Consider the following 19552-nt stretch of genomic DNA (forward strand, 5'->3'; position numbering starts at 1 on the left):
GAGAAGAGGAAGTCAAGAGTAAAGATGGATAAAATGAAACTTTTTTCTTTAAGTTATCCAAGGAAATATAGAAGAAAATAGAGATTTAAAGGGGGCAGGAAGTTCACAAATAATGCATTTTTATGGGGAGGGAGTGAGGACTGTATCAAACTATCTAAGAAGAACATTACTAAACCTTTAATTCTGGTCCTGATGTTCCAGGTATAGTTCCAATCCTTACTCCCCATATCCCCATCTCAGGAAGTAGCACGCTGTGGCAGAGGAGGTCTACCTTTCAAACACCTTTTAGCATCTTCCTTCATCAATATTGTTGATGTCTCATTTTAGGTCGATCACAACAGCCTTCTGACTGGATTCCTGCTCTGATGTTCTCTTCCCTCACTCCATCCAGATTCAGAAACATAAATCTAATCAAGTCATTTCTTGTTTAAAAAGATTCAGAGACTGAGTTAACAGCCTCAGTAGCCTTTCCAGATAGCTTCTATATAGCCCTAGTGTTCTCCCAGAACTGCACTCCTGAAATACCTTAATGTTCCTCAGTAGCTTTTCCCATGCCTGGAATTTTCCACCATACATCTTATATCTTTCCTCCACCTAGAGATACACCTCGCCACCATCACTGCACCTCTCCAGACACACTCGTACATCACCTCTGTGAAGGGGAGCCCTTTGCTCTCCCTGTCCTCTGCTTCTATTCCCACACTGCCTTGCAGTTGGGTGTCATGGCAATTTCTTCCCCTTTTTAATCATGGTACTTTTTTTCACAGTGTATTGTAGTCAGGCTATTTGACCTTATTCAATTGTAAGGTCCTGAAGACATAGTCATCCTATATATCTCCTCAAATCCCAACACCTAGAACAATGGTTGTTACTTAGTGTACACTTCAGTGTTTATTGAACTAACTATAATTGAGATACTTTTCATGTAGACTTGAAGAGGAAAAATGGAATAACTTGACTTACACTGATCAGAGTGAATCAGTTTCCCCTTCCTAAGGTTTTTAAAATACAAGTCTGTCATGATGTCCTCTAAAAAGGACACATATTGAAAATTCCACAGGCACATATTTCAAATTTCTACCTTTAAAGCACTCAGGGAGTAAATATTGGTTTCCTTTTACATAAGTGATTTAGATCAGCTAGAGATGAGCTTTTAAAATAATCTCTGGTAGTCTCAAAAAGTCCACCTCATTTGGAAGTCACTTGATCTGGTATGATGATGTTTTTTAAAAGGAAGGAGCTACTGAGTGCTTCAGCTAATATCACTTCTAGATCCTTCTAAAAAGAAAATACTCAGAAGTAAAGCTGTTGGGCACCAGGGAGTGGGGCACTGAGAGGAGAGTTGTCAGGTGATACGGGTGACAGAGGATAATGAAGAATTGCAGCTCTTGTGTCCACAGTCTCCTGCTGGCAAGAACTGGAAACATTTTTTTTTCTTTTTTCCCCTCCCCAAAGTCTGGATCCTGAATGCCTTCCAAAGCAGTTGTCTTCAAACTGAGTCAGTTAACAAAATGCCATGTGCCTGACTGCAAAGTGTGGAGAAACACCACACGCAGCATGGTTTTGGAGTCCATTCTGCCTGTTCATCCAACAAATGCATTTATAAATCATCATTGTCCACTACAGCCACTGTATCAAAGTTGGTCAGAATACAGAGTTCTAGTAACTTGCGTTGGGTTTTGTTTTGTGTTTTAGGAGGTAGATCTTACTAATCCCAAGACATTTAGAAACCTGGCTAAGCCAATGGGAGCACAAACAGATGAACGGTTAGCTCAGTATAAGAAGCGTTATAAAGACTGGGAGGATCCTAATGGTAAGTAACATTTTCTTGTCACTGGACCTTGTACCTAAGATTCAAAAGTAGGCCTTTATTTAATGATCTGACAGATTTGAAGTCTTCCTCAAGTTACTTACATATCATTATATATGGTGTATATATACACTTATATATATGTAAATTATTAGAGTAGAAAAATCAGATTTTTGCATGCTGTTATGGCCATGCCTAGGAGGCATTTATAGCAAGTTCTTCAGAGTACCAACCAAAACCTGAGAGTACCAGCCAAAACCTGAGTGTGTCTGCTTTGCCTTTGGCAGAAACTTCCCATCATAATCTGCCCCTGTCTCTAATCATATTTAGTCCAAGAAATACATTTTGATTTATTGGCTTTCTTTTAATTTTATTGAAGGACTTTTTGAAATCCTTTTGCATTTTAACAAAAAGAAATTAACTGCTTTCTTTAATTAAATGATTCATTTGTTATTTATTGTGTTTAATGTTTATTGTGTTTTCCCTTCAAATAGACCAAACAAAGGGGGGAAACCCTGAGCCTATTAGTGTATGTGTCTGGATTCTCTCCACTTTCCTCCCTTTTTGCCAAAAAGGCTATATATAAAAATACATAACTGCAAAGCCAGAACCTGATAAAAATTAGCTATAAATCAGTGTTCTCCTCTAGTGAAGCTGGTTTGCTGTTAAGGATTAGCTCTTTAACAATAAGCTTTGAGAACCAGCCATTGAATTATACTTACTTTGGATTATTGCCAAAGACATTAAGTGAGGGAACAGTGGTGTCTTTGTGAAGTTTTCCTGCTACAAATGCCAATAGCTAACTACATTTAGTGTAACAGTTCACAAACACATTTGCTAGCATTTCCAAGTCTGTTGATTAATATCAATTTTATTTTTCATATTTCCTCTTTGTTTTCTATTATGCTTGAATATCTGGAACAGGAGAAACCCCAGCGTACCACTATGGAACCCACTATTCATCTGCAATGATCGTAGCCTCATACCTTGTAAGGATGGAGCCTTTCACACAGATATTCTTAAGGCTACAGGTAAAACCTAAATTTGGAATTTGACCATTCTATTCAAGTCTTCTTTCCTTTAAAATGCATTGTCTTGCCTTATAGAAGCCTATGAAGTTTTAGTGGCAAAGTAGTCAAACAGATTTAAATAGAATTTTGCTGGACCTAAAAAGAGTGATATATCCTAACTCATTTGGTGTCTTCTTGATTATAATTGCATTCTCTTTCATTCAGTCATCAAGTATTTACTGAATGCCTACTATGTGTTAGGCACTGTTTCAGGTACTTGGAAGACTGTCAGTGAAGAAAGATGCCTTATGGAGTTTCTAGACCTCAGTTGAGAGAGACAGCCAAACATAATGAATGAGTAATCTGTAAAGTGTTTTAGAGTATGATTAAAGGTATCAGGAAAATATATATACATTAGGTAAAGTGGGGAGGGAAAGGGCTTAAAATGGAGTAATGGGAGTAGGCCTCCTCTGAACAAAAACCTCAGTGAGGAGAAGGAGTTACTCCTACATACACCTGAGGGAGGTGTGCTCTGAGTAGAAATAGAGCCAGAGCCTCAGAAGAAGGTATGTGCCTGATGTGTTTGGAGAAATAGCAGGGAGGCCCTTGTGTTCAGAATGGAGTAAGCAAATATGAGAGTCACAAGGGATGAAGTGAGAAAGGAAAGAGGCCAGGCTGGGGCAAGTCTTAGCTGTCATGGGCTTTGGCATTTTCTCACAGTAAATACCATGTTCATTAAAACACACAGGGACCAGTGTGACTGGAGAAGGAAGGTAGTGTATCTATGAGGCCGCAAAAGACCCTTTTGTCTTTTAACTTGTTTCATCAACCTGTAACTTTCCTATCACCTTTCCTAATTCTCCACTTAATTCTAATTCCCAGTTCAACCACATGTGATTGAATTGTCATGTTAATTTCTAAAATTAGCCAAGTATATGTATAATAACTTGAATATTTCCAACTATAAATGGTTTACATTAGACCTTCTTTCTTAGAAGGGCATCATCAAATTATGGAAGTATTTATATTTCCTTACAGTCTTGTCCTGTCTAAAAACTAATATTTTTAAATGACTTTTTAAAAATCTTTATATTTATATTTCACTTTGATTATAAAACCAATCTATTGAGCATCCTTTGTAAGGAGTACTCCAAAGAGACTAGGTTTTCTTTTGTGATTTTAAATTTCATGTATTTAACATAGGATGATGCGAGATTGAAATGTCACCAAACATATTTGAGGTTTTTAAGCCCTTGAACTTGACAGAAGCTGTGAGGTGGGAATGGTTCTCTAATAGAGAGGTGCCTTCTCATTCTGCCCACAGGGTGGCCACTTTGACCTGGCTGACCGGATGTTTCACAGTGTGCGCGAGGCCTGGTATTCAGCATCAAAGCACAACATGGCAGACGTAAAAGAACTTATCCCAGAATTTTTTTACTTACCAGAATTCCTGTTCAATTCCAACAACTTTGATCTAGGTACGTAGAGCTGTGTTAGGAATGTTAGCCAGGCAAAGAATAGTAGAAACAAGTCACTTCTGAAGATTGTCTGCCCCATGCATTAACAAGAAAAGATTTCCTTATACTGTTAGTTGCTATTATTGACTATAATTGGATGCATGTAATTAAATATTTTAAAAAGCACGTTTATTCCCCCAAAATGCTGTTTCAAACCTAGCGTTCTAGAGACATTTATAAATTGAAACAGATTACATCAGATGTTTAGAATTTTGTTGTTCTAGTGAAAACAGTCGTAAAGTTAAGTTTTGAAAATTATGACCATTGAAACCCATTAGTAGTCAAGAATCTAAATTTTTATGTATTGTTCTAATCGTGTGTGAGTGTGGCCTGAGGTATTCTTGTTTTAATGTGTTTCAAAATCAAATTTCAAAAACTTTAAATGGATCCCTTTTCTTTATCCTGTTAGATCCTATTTTGTAGAAAAACAGTATAAAATCACCATTTATAAAAAGGAGAGAAATTTCATCAGTAGTGTCTCTTATATTCTTGGCAGTTAGAAGAAATAAATTTGACTTTGTTTAGAGTTTCTTAGAATACAATTTGATGATCTGTGCTTTTGAGTATTTCTTTTAAAACATATCAGAATTCCATTGCTTGTACTTTAGAATATTTCTGCCACATTTTGTACTTTTTTTTTAATATACCCTACATTTATTGTTTTTAAGAGTTAAGCATATAAATCATTACCATCTTACCTCCAAATTTTCATTAACAGAAAATTCAGGGAAATATTCCTATCTTTTACATTTTATAATTTTTGTTTTTAAATTTTTCAAAATTAACTTTTATTAACTGTCCATTAGCAGGTATAACTGTGTGGAATGGGATTCAATAAGAAATATTGTAAGACTTTCAGTATTCCTAGGAAAAGTCCTCATTAACTCTGATTGGGCCTGGAGCTCACTCTTGGGCAGGAGTGCATATATGGTCAGTAAGCAAAATAAACAGATGTGTACACATGAGTACTGAAAAATGAGTACACCTGAGTACTTTCTTATGTTCACTTACAACATCACTTGAAGAATGCTGCATTCCCTAGAGATACCACTTTCAAAGAAACAAATACGGAGAGGTGCAAAAAGAAAAAGATCCCTCGAATTTTCTATAATCTTTGAATCAGTTATGATGATCTATGTTGCAAAGTGTTTCAATCAGACCACTTACAAACCCAACCAAACAATCCACTTTTAAAATAAGTAAATAAAAGAAGGTCATGTACTTTCATCTTTATCATATTCACATTCATAACACATCATCTTTCCTTCTTAAAATCAAAAACACTGTTTAAATTTAAAGGCTAAAAACATAAAACTCTCATAAGAAACCATAAGGGTAAATCTTCATGATCTTGAATTTGTTAATGGATTCTTAGATATCAAAAAAAAAAAAAAAAAGCAGCAACTAAAGATAAGTTAGACTCCATCAACATTGAAAACTTTGGCATCCAAAGATTTTGTCCAGAAAGTAAAAAGACAGCCTGTGGAGTAGGGGAAAACATTTGAAAATGAGATATCTGGTAAGAGTCTAGGATCTATATAATATAAACAACTCTTAAAATTCAGCAGCCTGAAAATAAACAACCTTGTTGAAAAATGGGTAAAAGACTTAGTTAGATATTTCTCCATATATGTGTCCAGTAAGCACAGAAAAGATGCTCATCATCATTAGTTATTAGTCACTGCAAAACAAAATCATGATGAGATAACACTCCACATCCACTAAGGTGGCAAATATCTGGGAAAATCAGAAAATAGCCAGGGCTGGCAAAGATGTGAAAATGAAAACACTTGTACATTGCTAGTGAGATCATAAAATGGTCAGCTACCGTGGGAAAGAGTTTGAAAGTTCCTCAAAAAGTTAAACAAAATTACCATATGATCAGCAATTCTACTCCTGAGTATATAAGAATTGAGAACAGGAGCTCAAACAAATGCCTGCACAAGCATGTTTATAGTGGCAGAACTCCAAATAGCCAAATAGTAGAAATAGCCCAGATGTCTGTCAAGGTGTGAATAGATAAACAAAGTGTGATACATACATATAATGAAAGATTATTCAGCCATATCAATGAATGAAGTACTGATAAATGCTACAACATGGATGTGTTAACTTTTCATTTATTGTAATAAATACCTGAGATAATCAACTGATAAAGAGAAAAGGGGTTTTTTAGCTTATAATTTTAGAGGTTTCAGTCCATGGTGGATTGGCCCCATTGCTTTGGGGCCTGTAGTAAGGCAACACACCATCATAGAAACATGTGGTGGAACAAAGCTGCTCACCTCATGGCCAGAAAGCAGAAAAGAGAGGCAGAGGAGGGGGCTGGGGTCTCACTCTCCTCTTCAAGGGCACTCTCACAGTGACCAAAAGACCTCTGAGTAGCACCAGCCTAGGACAAAACCTTTAACACAGAACTTTGAGGGACATTCCATGTCCAAAATTAGCAATGAATGAACCTCAAAAACATGCTGAGTGAAAGAAGCCAGCCTCAGAAGGTCATGTGATATATAATTCCATTCACAGGAAATACCCATTCACAGAGGAATGTACGAATTTCACCTCAAAAGAGAAAAACAAACAAAACTAAACACCCATTGCTCTCTATCAAAAAAGATAGTGATATTATTAAACACACACACACACACACACACACACACACACCTGGGAGTTTTCCCTGACCCCATCTTGTTCTCACATCCCTGGATGTACACAGTGGGGGAGTTGCAGAATAGACTGAGGGTTTCTCTGTAGGTTTTGTTTTCCGTGTATGTCATTTTTAAAATGCAGCTAGTGCTAATAAAATTCTCCAACATAAGCATTTAGGGAGTATAGCAAAATCTTGAAAAGTAGGTTATATCTCAAGAAGCCTGAGAATTATTACCAGTTTCTCATTATCAAAAAACTTGGACTAAAGAGAGCATTTGAGAGGGATTGGCAGGAATGTGTGAGGTGTGTGTGCTTGCAGGGATGCGGCATAATGACCCGATTTATGTCAACAATCAAATAACAATGATGAAAATAAGTTTCTAAAGGAAATGTTGGTTTCCATTTGGAGTTGACTTTGTGCTCTAAAATTTGAATGACTTCACTTCTGTGTGAAATTCATAATAGAACTACTATCTAATCAACTGCTAGGAAGCCAGGGAGTTAAGTCTTTACTATTTACAGTCGTTTGTTACAATGATAATCTAAACCTATGAAAACTGTAAGCTAAAATTACTTTTTGGTGTTTTTCCAAAAAAGAAGGGGGAAGAGAACCTGTTTCCTTAAATACCAATCCTACTTAATGTGTGTTCGTGAGTGTGTGTATTTTTAATGCAAATAGATTTCATAGCAAATGACTTCTTTAATACTTTAGAGATTATCTGGCTGTGACTTAAAATAACAGTTTATGGTCTTTCCAAATATTTTTTCTTTTAAGTGATGCAAGAACAACAAAAAGTTATATTCTAATTTCATTTCTTTAGAGAAAACCATCACTGCAAAGTATATCTCAGTTCTATAGAGCTTTCTCAAGAATTTGTGTCAAAAATATGAGAAACCTCATGTACTGCATTTATCTTCAGGAGGCTCAAAACAGTAGCCTCTTGGAAGATCTCATTGAAGAGGAGTCCTATAGTCAATAGCATTTCAGAAAGTTTGTGTCTGGTGTCCCTCTTAGAGCAGGACAAGTATATTAACATGTTTACCTTCAAGGCCTCTTTCAGGCCTTATAGAATATGTTCAATTTTGTATAACTCATCATTTCCTGCAGACATTTGAGAGCAAGAATCCTGGTTTTACTAGCACTTAGCAAATCTTTTTAAGGAAATGCTCTAAGGAACAACCTTGGGGAGACACCAGAGTGGATGATCCCTGTGGGGCTTTTCTGTGGTGAAACTTGGTAGTTCTAGTAATGAATCTCTCACACTATTTCTCTGTCACTGTAAATGAAGTTAACATTTGTCCCATTCTTTCATTTTCTTTTTAATGTATCCAATTGTGCAGGCTGTAAACAAAACGGCACCAAGCTTGGAGATGTTATCCTTCCACCTTGGGCCAAAGGGGACCCACGAGAATTCATTCGAGTCCACCGTGAGGTAATAAGGGTGCACTCTGGAGTGGGTTGTGATCACGCTATAGAAAGGACCTTGATTTGTGTATTTTGCATTCACTTAAGTTACTAATATTATCATAATGATTTTTAATTATTTTAATTCCTATTGACCACTAGCCAGGTTTCTTGACTTTGTGAGCAAGTAATAAACGCCAGCCCCTTACCTAGCTTGTGTTTTGGAATTACAGGCTTTGGAGTGTGATTATGTGAGTGCCCATCTGCATGAGTGGATTGATTTAATCTTCGGCTACAAACAGCAGGGTCCTGCTGCGGTAGAAGCTGTGAATGTCTTCCATCACCTTTTTTATGAGGGTCAAGTGGATATCTACAATATAAATGATCCACTGAAGGAGACAGCCACCATCGGCTTCATTAATAACTTTGGTCAGATCCCTAAACAGGTATGGTTGTTCTTTTCTTATCAGCAGTGACTCAGTGTCATTCCGTAATATTTGTATAGTTGGTAGATTACCACATAATAATTAAGTTTAGTCTAAGTTAATAATGAATCATAAAAATTGTTCATTAGATTAATGATCCTAGATTACTTGCTTCTCCTCACTTTTATGTGAGATAAATAAACTTTTTGATGTTTGAAGAGAATTTTCACTCAGACTGGAACAGGGCATGTTTTCTTGCTCATGACCTGATAGACCACAGTGTGCACAGAGACAGGGTTTCATCTGATGCCAGTGGGAAGCTGTGCTGATTTTAGGGAGGAAAATGACATGGTCATATTTAATTAAGCTTTTACAGTTCATTCTGGCCTAGTCAGTTCCCCCTGGTACCCCTGCTAGTGTTTGTAACACACATACACACACACAAGTGCATGCACTTTGCAGAGGAGCTAAATTTGGACAGAAGAGCACTCGGGACACAGCTGTAGAGATTCATGGAGCAGATGATGATTGGGTTACATTAGTGAACAGTGAGGAGAGTGCTGTGCCATGAGGACTTGTGCCACAGCAGTGCCCAGGACATGCACCAGCGGCTCTCACCACTGTCTGGAACCTGGAAAGACCAAGAGCTGTGCCCCTTAGCACTCCAGGACTGTAGATCTCTGTGTTGTGCACAGTGATGAGCACCCCCCTTCTCTTTCTACTATGTATGAGGGGCAGGCAGAAGCAGGAATATCTGCAGCACAGTGAGAGGAGGGACTCTGCTGAGCTTGCAAGTCCCCATCCTGTGCCAGATGCGAGGGGCTGTACACTTTTGGCCCTGGCCGTCTTCCCTGTTTCTGCTTCACATATCTCTCCTGAAATCCCTTTTTATAAGGCTAGCCAACTTAAAGATCTCCAGGGTGGACACTTGGGAACACACAGAATAATGGCCAGTTGTATGTGGGAAAGCCAGATAGACAGCAGGACACTACTGTACCATTTACAATGTAGTCTGATCCCTACCAAAGGAACCATGTTTCTTTTCAAGCAAAATGTTCTTCAGTAAAGTACTCACAGTTGGAGAGTTTTAATTAAATCTTTATTTAAGTGAACCTGTCCTTTTTCCTGAGTGTTAAAAGGCAGGATCCCTGTTGCATACCCTGTGGGAAATGCATGTTCTGAACATGTATATAAAGACACATGGCACCACTGCAGGATTTGTGTGCTACTTTGGAATATAAGAGGCCAGCAGACTGGGAGATATGACTTGGATACAAACATACATCTAGGACAGGCCATTGACTAATAGAGAATACTTTCAAGTAAACAATCTAAGAAAATCTCAATTTTATGGTGACTCTATATATGTATGAGCTGTCACATGGGCTCTATGTTAGGGCCTCACATAAAAGTTGTTCAGTAAATATTTATTTGTAAGCATGCTTTAAATTGCATCTTTTTTACAATTTCAGAATCTGTAGAAGATAAAAGAACCCTGACTCTGTGCCCCTGTACATAGCTAACATAAACAAAATGCTTAACGCTCTGGAAGCCTACAGTGCTATCTTTGTCTGTACAAAGCATATTTCCTGTCATTTTTCCCCCAGAAACCCAAAACATCTTCTTGAAGCATAGTGCTATTGTTTTTATGTTTAGTCTAAGCTCATCCAAGTTTTTCTAGATAGCTTTCTCAAATATTAATTTTCCAGCAGAAACTACTGTATCCGTTTGAAGATCTACATTATTTGAAAAATAATTTTACATTAAATTTGAAAAATAATCTTAAGCGTATATTAATATTTTTAGCTGTAGAAATACTGAACAAAAATTCCAAAGATTTTTCTTTTCTTTTTTTTTTCTTTCTTCATTGCAAAGTGAAAGGAAGAGAATAATGTTCATATTTTCAGCAAATTTGTAGCATCTAAACAGCACCAAAATCATGTTGCTAAATCACATTACGAAAAGCCATGGTGGAAGCCAGAACTAATCCAGTTAAAGTGTCTATCCACCTTAAATGGCCCAGAATGGTACTGGGCTATGAAGAATCAGTTGCCTTTTAAAAATAATTGGAAAACTGTTATAAATCAACTACAGTTTGGTGGATTAATGTTCTTTCACAGAGTTAATTCAGCTTAACATAGAACACAATAGCAATCAAGCTTTAGCATCATAGTCCTTTACCTACTTAATGAGTTATGAGTTTGCTGGAAATCCTCTTAGCCTCTTTGGATTTCTTTCCTCAAATGTAAAATAGGATAATGTAGTATCTAATGTTTATTGTAAAACTTAAGTTAAATAAGAACATAATGCCTAGCATATTAAAGGTCTTAATAAGTGTATTTTTTATTATAAAGTATGTCATCTTTTGTACAGTTATTTAAAAAACCTCATCCACCAAAACGAGTGAGGAGTCGACTCAATGGAGACAGTGCAGGAATCTCAGTCCCACCAGGATCCACGAGTGACAAGATCTTTTTCCATCACCTAGACAACTTGAGGCCTTCCCTAACACCCATAAAAGGTAAGGTGATGAGAAATAAACTGTTAACTCATGATTTGATGGCATTGTTTAATAATCTTAATTCAGCAAAAGCAAACTTGTTATTTAGCAATTGTGTCTTTTGTAGTAAGTACTGTATACTTTTTGTGTAAAATTACTGAATGCTTTCTAGTATCTTCTTTTTTCTGTTTTCTTTTTTTCACCAGTTGGATTCTGTATCAGAAAGAGCCAAACATATTTCTCCCTTCTGTTAATTTAGTCAATTCTAAGATATCAAAATTTTGTAACTTCAATTTTACTTGCAGAAAAAACTTTGTCTACATTTTTTATTTTTCCTACATATATTCAGTATATCAAATAGCAGTAGGAAGACGATGAAATAGATGGACATCATTACTGCAGGTACATGTATGAAGACACGAATGTTGTGACTCTACTTTATGTACAACCAGAGACATGAAAAATTGTGTTCTATATGTATACTATGAATTGAAATGCACCGTGCTGTCATATATAACAAATTAGAATAAATAAATAAGTTAAAAAGAAAAAAAATAGCAGTAGGCAGACCATATTTTCAATATGCCAACCAAAAGACATCCCACCTTTTATCTAATGGTATACTTATCTAAAAGAAGTTTTTGAGGTAGAAATTTTACCCTTAGAATGAAAAAAAAAAAAAATGTTTTGTAAAGTCTTGAAGTTGGTCACTTTAATCAATTTAAGAGTTGGAGCATCAAACTGATTTGGTAGGCAACACTCTGCCATTCTATCTCATCACAGGGAATCTGCTCCTTGCTATCTCCTGTCACTGCCCAGTGTCTGTTCTGGAGGTTTAGTTGTTTGGCAATTTCTTACGTGGAGTAGGAAGACCATGCCTCTTGGGGCATGTTATAGCCTTCCTTTAAGTCTGTAGCTTGCAAGGTGCTGAAGATATAGGTTGATTGATGGGGCTGTGTCCCTCTGCATTCTGAGAAGTACCTCAGATTACTCTGTGTAGCAGCAGAAACACAGGACTGGAGGGAAGTTCTGCAGAATACCTGTCTGGGTGACACCCCACCCAACATGTCTGGGAACAGCCTCAAAATCCAAGCTTTGCTACTGATATCATTTGGTCTTAGGTATCAGGATGCTTGATTTGTATGAATATTTGAGATTACCTTACCATACCTGTGAGATAATGAAGTTAGTTTCCCTGTCTTGTCCTAATGTAATTTCTTATTTTTTTGTTTTGTTTTGTTTTTTGGTTTTTATTAATAGAACTCAAAGAGCCTGTGGGACAAATAGTATGTACAGATAAAGGTATTCTTGCAGTAGAACAGAATAAGGTTCTTATCCCACCAACCTGGAACAAAACTTTTGCTTGGGGCTATGCAGACCTCAGCTGCAGACTGGGAACCTATGAATCAGACAAGGTTTGTGGTTTCTTGCTTTCTCATTTAATCTTGCTCTTTCATGGCATGGATATCTTGATAATGGGGGTGGAGAGAGCACAGTCCAGTGGATTGTCAGCTGTTCTTCCAAAGGCCAGAAGAAAGGAGAGTGTCATTGCTCAGACAAAGATAAGGGAGCTAGTGGAGAAGTCATGTTTCCTGCAGAACAAGCCTCTTTTGTAAGTTGAGTAATAGGGGCTGGTTGTTCCCTTCCTGCCCACAGAATTCCTCTAAAAGATCCTAGCCAACAAGGTGCTCACCATTTCTGCTAACCAGAATAGCCTTCTCTTGGCAAGTCACCATCTCGTCCACTTATCATCTTAATGTTCTAAAATGGCTGACAGAAAACTTGTTACCCCACCCCACAGGAAACAGCAGCAGCTGCTGTGAGTTCCATAATCATCTCTTTGAGAGGCCATATGTAGTGATCCTTCAGCTACCCTGTGTTTGCCCTTGAGCCCCTCCCAACTGTAAGATGGATAGACTCTGCCCAGCCTGTTCCATTCCACTGCCAACATGATTTTGCTTAGTTAATGTTCTCCTTCAAAGCACTGTGCTTTCTGTGCACATGCTTCCACTGGTTACAGCATATACCCTTTTACCGGATCATCTCCTGCTTCTTACATAGCAGCACCACACAAATTGAACATCATTTTCCCACACTGGAGAAACCAGAGTTCCCCATGATGAATGAAGTCCTTTTTAATTATGGTTCTTGGCAGCAAGTACAGTTAGGAAACTGTGGGAACAATTCAGTGTGGAGCTTCAATGGAAACATCACAAAACTAAAACCAACCCAGAACGTGAGTTGGTGTGTGCCTGTGAGGTGCCTCATCTGAGGGCCTTGCCCTTTACTCAGCTCTGCTGCTTGCACAGCAGAAGTCTAGAGCACTTGCTGGCATGTGTGTCTCACATCTGTTTTGTTTTACAGGCAGTAACTGTTTATGAATGTTTGTCAGAGTGGGGCCAGATTCTCTGTGCAATTTGCCCCAACCCCAAGCTGGTCATTACAGGTGGAACAAGCACGGTTGTGTGTGTGTGGGAGCTGGGCACCTCAAAAGAAAAGGCGAAGACTCTCACGCTCAAGCAGGTAACAGGGTGAGCAGATGGAATGAGCTCATTCCATCTCAGCCTGCTCTGGAGAAACTAACAAAGCTTCCTTCGCCCTAGGTACATCAGGCATAACATAAAAAACCAAAAAGTGCTCTTTTGCACTTTTTTAATTCTTAAAAAAAAAAAAAAAAAATGTAAATCAGAACATACTATTTCTAAAAATTATCAAGCTGATTCTTTTTTAAAAATTAAAGTAAGTCATTTTTAGGTAATATATGTTAATATATTTAAGTAATATAAATATTTCTTACAAATTATATGTTTATTAACTTTTTGAAAATCAAATTATATTTGCTGTTGATCCTTACTAATTTCAAGATGATTTACATTTAGATGAACCACAAAGTCGTAGTTGTTTCTCTCTTCTTTTGTCATTTCCTTAAGGACCTGCCAAACTCATAATATTTAGTAGAATCCTTGAAGATTTAGTTAACAGGTATTTCTGATCACATAATTTTCATTTAAAGCAATAGTCTGTTTATAAGTAAGCCATCTTTTAAAAAAAAAAATTTGTAGTTGTAAATGGACAGAATGCCTTTATTTTATTTGTTTATTTTTATGTGGTGCTGAGTATTGAACCCAGGGCCTTATGCATGCTAGGCAAGTGCTCTGCCACTGAGCTATAGCCCCAGCCCAAGCCATCTTTTAATATTTGATTTATGAGAGAATTTATCAGAAGATGTTGTTTAAATAAGAAGCATACATTTAAGTATTTTTTTATTATTATTGAAAAGTAGTGTAAGTACTGTCATTTATTGCATGCCTCCTATGTTAAGGACACTATGCTGGATGTCTTAAAAATACAGAACTTCAATCCTTACAATTTCATAAGGAAGATATTAACCACACTTTACACCTGAAAAAAAAAAAAAAAGAGAGAGAAAGAAAGAGGTCAAATGACATGCTCAAAATCATAGTTGTGCAAAAAACCAGAATTTAAATTCAGTTCTGACTCCAAAACTATTTTAGATATGCTTTTGAACAGTAGTATCTTAAATATCTGTAGAAAGAATTGGACCCCTGGTACTTTTACCAACAACCATCTAAATAGACCAGAGGCTTCATAGACTTCCTGAGTCCTGTGGCAAATCACACCAAGAGAAGCAAACTCCTGAAACAAACAAGCACCAAATTGACATACATTCTGCTGATCCAAACTCCTGCTTAAATATTTTTAATTTAGAAAAAAGATTCTGAAGATGACATGCCAGTCAAATGGGGTTTGCTAAACACACCATGCAGATGTCTGTATGCCCCAAATTTTAAACCAACTCATTATTTAAGCAGGCATATTCTTCTGCCAGGGAAGATGGCCTATTCTGATACTCAGGGACTCCTTAACAGTAATCTCGATCTTTCCCTTCAGAATCCTTACTTATTTTCAATTACTACCATTCATTCCCGTGGGTCCTGTTTCTCTTCGTTTTCTAGCAAAAGAGAACAGTTCTTATTCCAGTTTGAAGAAGTTCCTCTCAGACAGAACTCCTCAGATATTTCCCATGGAGTAGCAGGACTGCAGCACATTGACACATCAGAATGACACTGTTCCCTTGTCTTTCAGAACCAGATACTGCAATCTTGTGGTTCTCATCATTTGTATATTTTTATTTTTTAATTTTTGACTAACATAAAATAACTGCATGTAGTTTGTGCACCTTAAAAAATTCATCAATTACAGGTCCTCAGAATAAACAAACAGGTGTTTGTGGCATAAGAGAATGGACACACAGTTTCAATTCTGCTTGGGGGCCAATTATCAGTGTATTTCCACATAGAAATAGCATGAAGAAATCCAAGCTGGGTTGCAGCTGCCAATCCCCATGCTCTCAACTATGCTGACCTATGTTTAGGAAAGTAGAATAAAACTCATCCCCCATCCATACAGGATGAGCCCACGATAGGCCACATGAGGAGAAAGATCAGCCCCACACTGCCCAGTGGCCCCACTCAGGGCACCCACTGCCCTCAGCATAGCTATCTGATGAATCTGGGAGCTTCTGAAGTCGCTATGGGATCTGTTACTATAATTGATCTGATATGTTGCTGTTTTCTTTTGTAGGCCTTACTTGGCCACACTGATACTGTCACCTGCGCCACAGCATCACTAGCCTATCACATAATTGTCAGTGGGTCCCGCGACCGGACGTGCATTATTTGGGATTTGAATAAACTGTCATTTCTAACCCAGCTACGAGGCCATCGAGCTCCGGTTTCTACTCTTTGTATCAATGAATTAACAGTAAGTATTAAATTGCACAATTGTTTTATATTCAGGGAAACCACACTCAGTAAAAAATGACTTTTCCTAAGCTGATAGACACTCATTCTAAAAGTCACTACATTTCTCTTGATTTCTGTGTTTTTTGAAAAGCAGATGGAGATTAAAATTTTTGACCCAAAGAGTACTTTCATCTTAAAATTCATTCACTACTAGGTACTTTAAAAGAGAACAAGATTTGGTTAAAATAAAACAAATATGATATGCTTTTTAAAAAATAAGTAACTCGTGGGATTTATTAAGAATGTTCAGGCTGGGGTTGTGGCTCCATGGTAGAGCACTTACCTAAGCACATATGAGGCACTGGGTTCAATTCCCAGCACCACATAAAAATAAATGTTCATCCACAAATAAAAAATATATTTTTTAAAAAAAGAATGTTCAAATTTTGTTGAAATTTTTAACAAAATACATTATTTGTTTTGAAAAGTGAAAAGAGTAGTATTTGGGTGCCCAAATGAGAGAATTTGTTATTATTTTTAAAACATTCTCAAATTATCAAGGAATTTTATCTCAAAAATAAATATTTTATAAATAAAAATAAAAATAAATCCACTGGACTAGAAGTTCCCCAAATAGAGCAAGTCCCACTGAATTGAACAAGAGAGGGAGTCCTCTTCATCACTAAGGGGTTGTCAGGCAGGGGAAGCTTAAGAGTAGGTTTACAAAAAATGAGGTCCATAAGTCCAAGGGTACATTACTATAGGATAACGTATCCTGTCCCAGGAACCCACCCCAGCCTCTTCATTGACAACATTCCCATTCCTGCCTCATTCCTGCCCTGTGGCCACCTTTAGGAAATGGTAGTTCTCACCATGTTATTGAGGGATGTTTCTGTTACCATCCACACAGACAACTTTCCTTTTCCTTCACATCTTTGATTTCTTTCAGACAATACTGTTTTATACTTACAATCAAAAATCTTGTAGTCACACCAAAAAAAAAAAAAAAATAGTTCTAGTGAAAGGCTTCTGGAGTGTCTCACTAATGGTAGGAGGACTCAGAAATGTGAATAAGTTGGGGAAGGAAGGGTAACAGAGTCAAATTTGGTTTTGGTGTATTTGATAGGTTTAAGATATTTCAGAACACAGCCTTGGGTTAGGCCTGAAAACTTTTATTTCTAAAGAACTGTAGAAAAATATAGGAGCGACAGAACCACTCTGACCTAACAGTGTTACTCTGAGTCAGATGCTTAATTTCATTGAAGTTCTTTGTTTTGAAGTTGTTCTTAAATAGAATTTTATTTACAGTCAGTTATTTGAGGCATTATACACCCACTGGATTGCAATAGTTGCTGCAAATACTGCAGAAGCGATTTGGGGTTTCTTTTCTTTTCATAAATGTTTTTTATAGTTTCTTAACACATGAAAATAATTATATTTCTGTTTCTCCAACCAATACCCAATGTGCTTAACTTGTGTTTACATTTTGGGCCCAAGTTCCCTTGGCAGCTGCTCTTTATTTCTTCTTCTATGGCTCAGCCCTCATGACCACAGTATTCACTTTAATGCATTCTTAATTGTGTCCCCCTGGAGTCACTGAAGAGGTCTTGCCTAGTGCAGAATGAACTGGCTGTCTCTGGTTTCTTGCAGAGACCAGGGACACTAATTAAATCTCACCTGCTGACACTCAGAGACAGCTCAGTGCCTGATACAGAGGTAGACAGAGCAACAGAGAGTATTATTTGTGTTCAGGTTTGTTTAGCTTCTTGCTATGGAGGTAGAGGGGCTGTAGAGAGAGGCTAGGAACAGTAGATGAGCAGAGAGTGCAGCCTTGTCATCCCACCCCAGTGTCCCTTTGCCTTCATCCTTGTGTTGGTGCTGCTACTTAGCTTCTGGTGCTCCCTCTGCTTTTCATGACCATCTTCTAATATCTAATAGATTATTGTGAATTTCCCGACTGCCCTGCAATCACTAGGTCATTTCTAAAGTAACAGCCAGCAGTGGGACAACCAGGCCACCTTAGGATTAGAGTGGCAGTACAGGATGGTTTGTGAACGTTGGGACTACAGAGAACTGCTGCTGTGCCCCTCACTGTCACCCTCTGAAGTCTATCTGGTGCTAGCTGACCTCACAGGGTCACTGTGAGGGTCAGACTTGAGGGAAAGGCCTTTCCTTCTGGCCTTTGGAATTCATGTTTTCATGAGTTATCAGCTCAGGTAATCTTAGATTTTATTAGAAGTGACTTACATGCCAGGTTTCTTTTTTCACCCTCATTCTCCCACCCTTCTTGTGAATGCGAATTTTAAAATAAGGTATTATGATGTTACCAAGATATTACCATGTCATTTGTTGGAGAGACACAATATACCTGGACTCAATATTTTTTCTTCTACCCTATAGTGTTGGTGATTGGACTCAATTACATAAAAGTCTGTGCGGGTGAATTCCTCTAAATGAAAAGTATAAATAGAGTTTGTAAACAACAGGAGGAAGAAGAACATTTCGTCACCTCCTCTGATGACATAGTACTTTGTGGTAGAATGAGAGCTTGCTCAGCAGTGTGCTGGGCACAAACTTGCCTCTCATCTCCATTTGTGACCCCCTGACATAGCATCCACTCAGCTTTGAATTTTTAAAGAAGCCTCTTGAATTTTTAAAGAAGATCAGGATATTTGTTTTTAACTCATTAAGCACTGAATTCTAAGTTACCTTAGAAATAATTCAGCCATTAATCTAGGGGATGAGGTGTTTTGAGAGCAGGCCAAAGATGCAATTATTTTTCTGAAACTAATATATAATATGAAGAGAATGAACAGTCTTCATTTATCTTGCAGGGGGACATTGTGTCCTGCGCTGGCACATACATCCATGTGTGGAGCATTAACGGGAACCCTATCATGAGTGTAAACACGTTCACAGGTTGGAGCCAGCAGATCGTCTGCTGCTGCGTGTCAGAGATGAATGAATGGGACACACAGAATGTCATAGTAACAGGACACTCAAATGGAGAGGTTAGGGTAAGTGGGCACAAAGAAGTATTTGCTGTCCTAGTTGCCTGAAACTTAGGAAGCTGTTTAAAGTGTAAGGACACCTGTTCAGGTTGTGATGTTTAGCAGAGTCTCCCTGCTATCCACATGGGCTCTGGCCCATGCTCCTCAGTTTTGGTGAACATCAGAGATTGGGCCCCTTTTCTTCCTACTTAGTAGAGTTGTTAGTGCTACTGACGGCCAACAGCTTAACACCAGAGATCACTTAACCATGATCCCCCTGCCACATGGGACTGCTCACAGTGTGAACTGTGTAAGTATTGGGTTTTTAACCTGTCAAATAATTTTGTAGGAAAAATGTAATTAGTGGGAACAGTGTCTTCTGTACAGAGTAGCACAGAGCTAGACAATGTGTCCAGTGACCTCAGGCTTTTTTCTGGGCCAGATCCCACATGATTGCTCCTGAAACCTAGAAGCGGTGTA

At 37.7% G+C, this 19552-nt stretch overlaps 1 protein-coding gene across 8 annotated transcripts in view; it reads left to right on the forward strand.

Moving 5' to 3' along the window:
* Wdfy3 (WD repeat and FYVE domain containing 3) overlaps positions 1-19552 on the forward strand; it is a 256720-nt gene that overhangs the window by 223945 nt on the left and 13223 nt on the right. For all 8 annotated transcript variants that reach the window (XM_046457610.2, XM_046457609.2, XM_046457613.2 and 5 more), the window contains 10 exons: positions 1696-1813; positions 2735-2841; positions 4145-4298; positions 8328-8419; positions 8625-8837; positions 11190-11337; positions 12577-12731; positions 13681-13839; positions 15922-16101; positions 18917-19099. In XM_046457610.2, coding sequence (XP_046313566.1) covers positions 1696-1813; positions 2735-2841; positions 4145-4298; positions 8328-8419; positions 8625-8837; positions 11190-11337; positions 12577-12731; positions 13681-13839; positions 15922-16101; positions 18917-19099 — 1509 coding nt within the window. The remainder of the gene's footprint in view (positions 1-1695; positions 1814-2734; positions 2842-4144; positions 4299-8327; positions 8420-8624; positions 8838-11189; positions 11338-12576; positions 12732-13680; positions 13840-15921; positions 16102-18916; positions 19100-19552) is intronic.

Source organism: Marmota monax, unplaced genomic scaffold (genome assembly GCF_021218885.2).
Source record: "Marmota monax isolate L192 unplaced genomic scaffold, Marmota_monax_Labrador192_F-V1.1 WCK01_AAM20220418_F8-fsc00128, whole genome shotgun sequence".
In the NCBI taxonomy this organism is placed as follows: Eukaryota; Metazoa; Chordata; class Mammalia; order Rodentia; family Sciuridae; genus Marmota; species Marmota monax.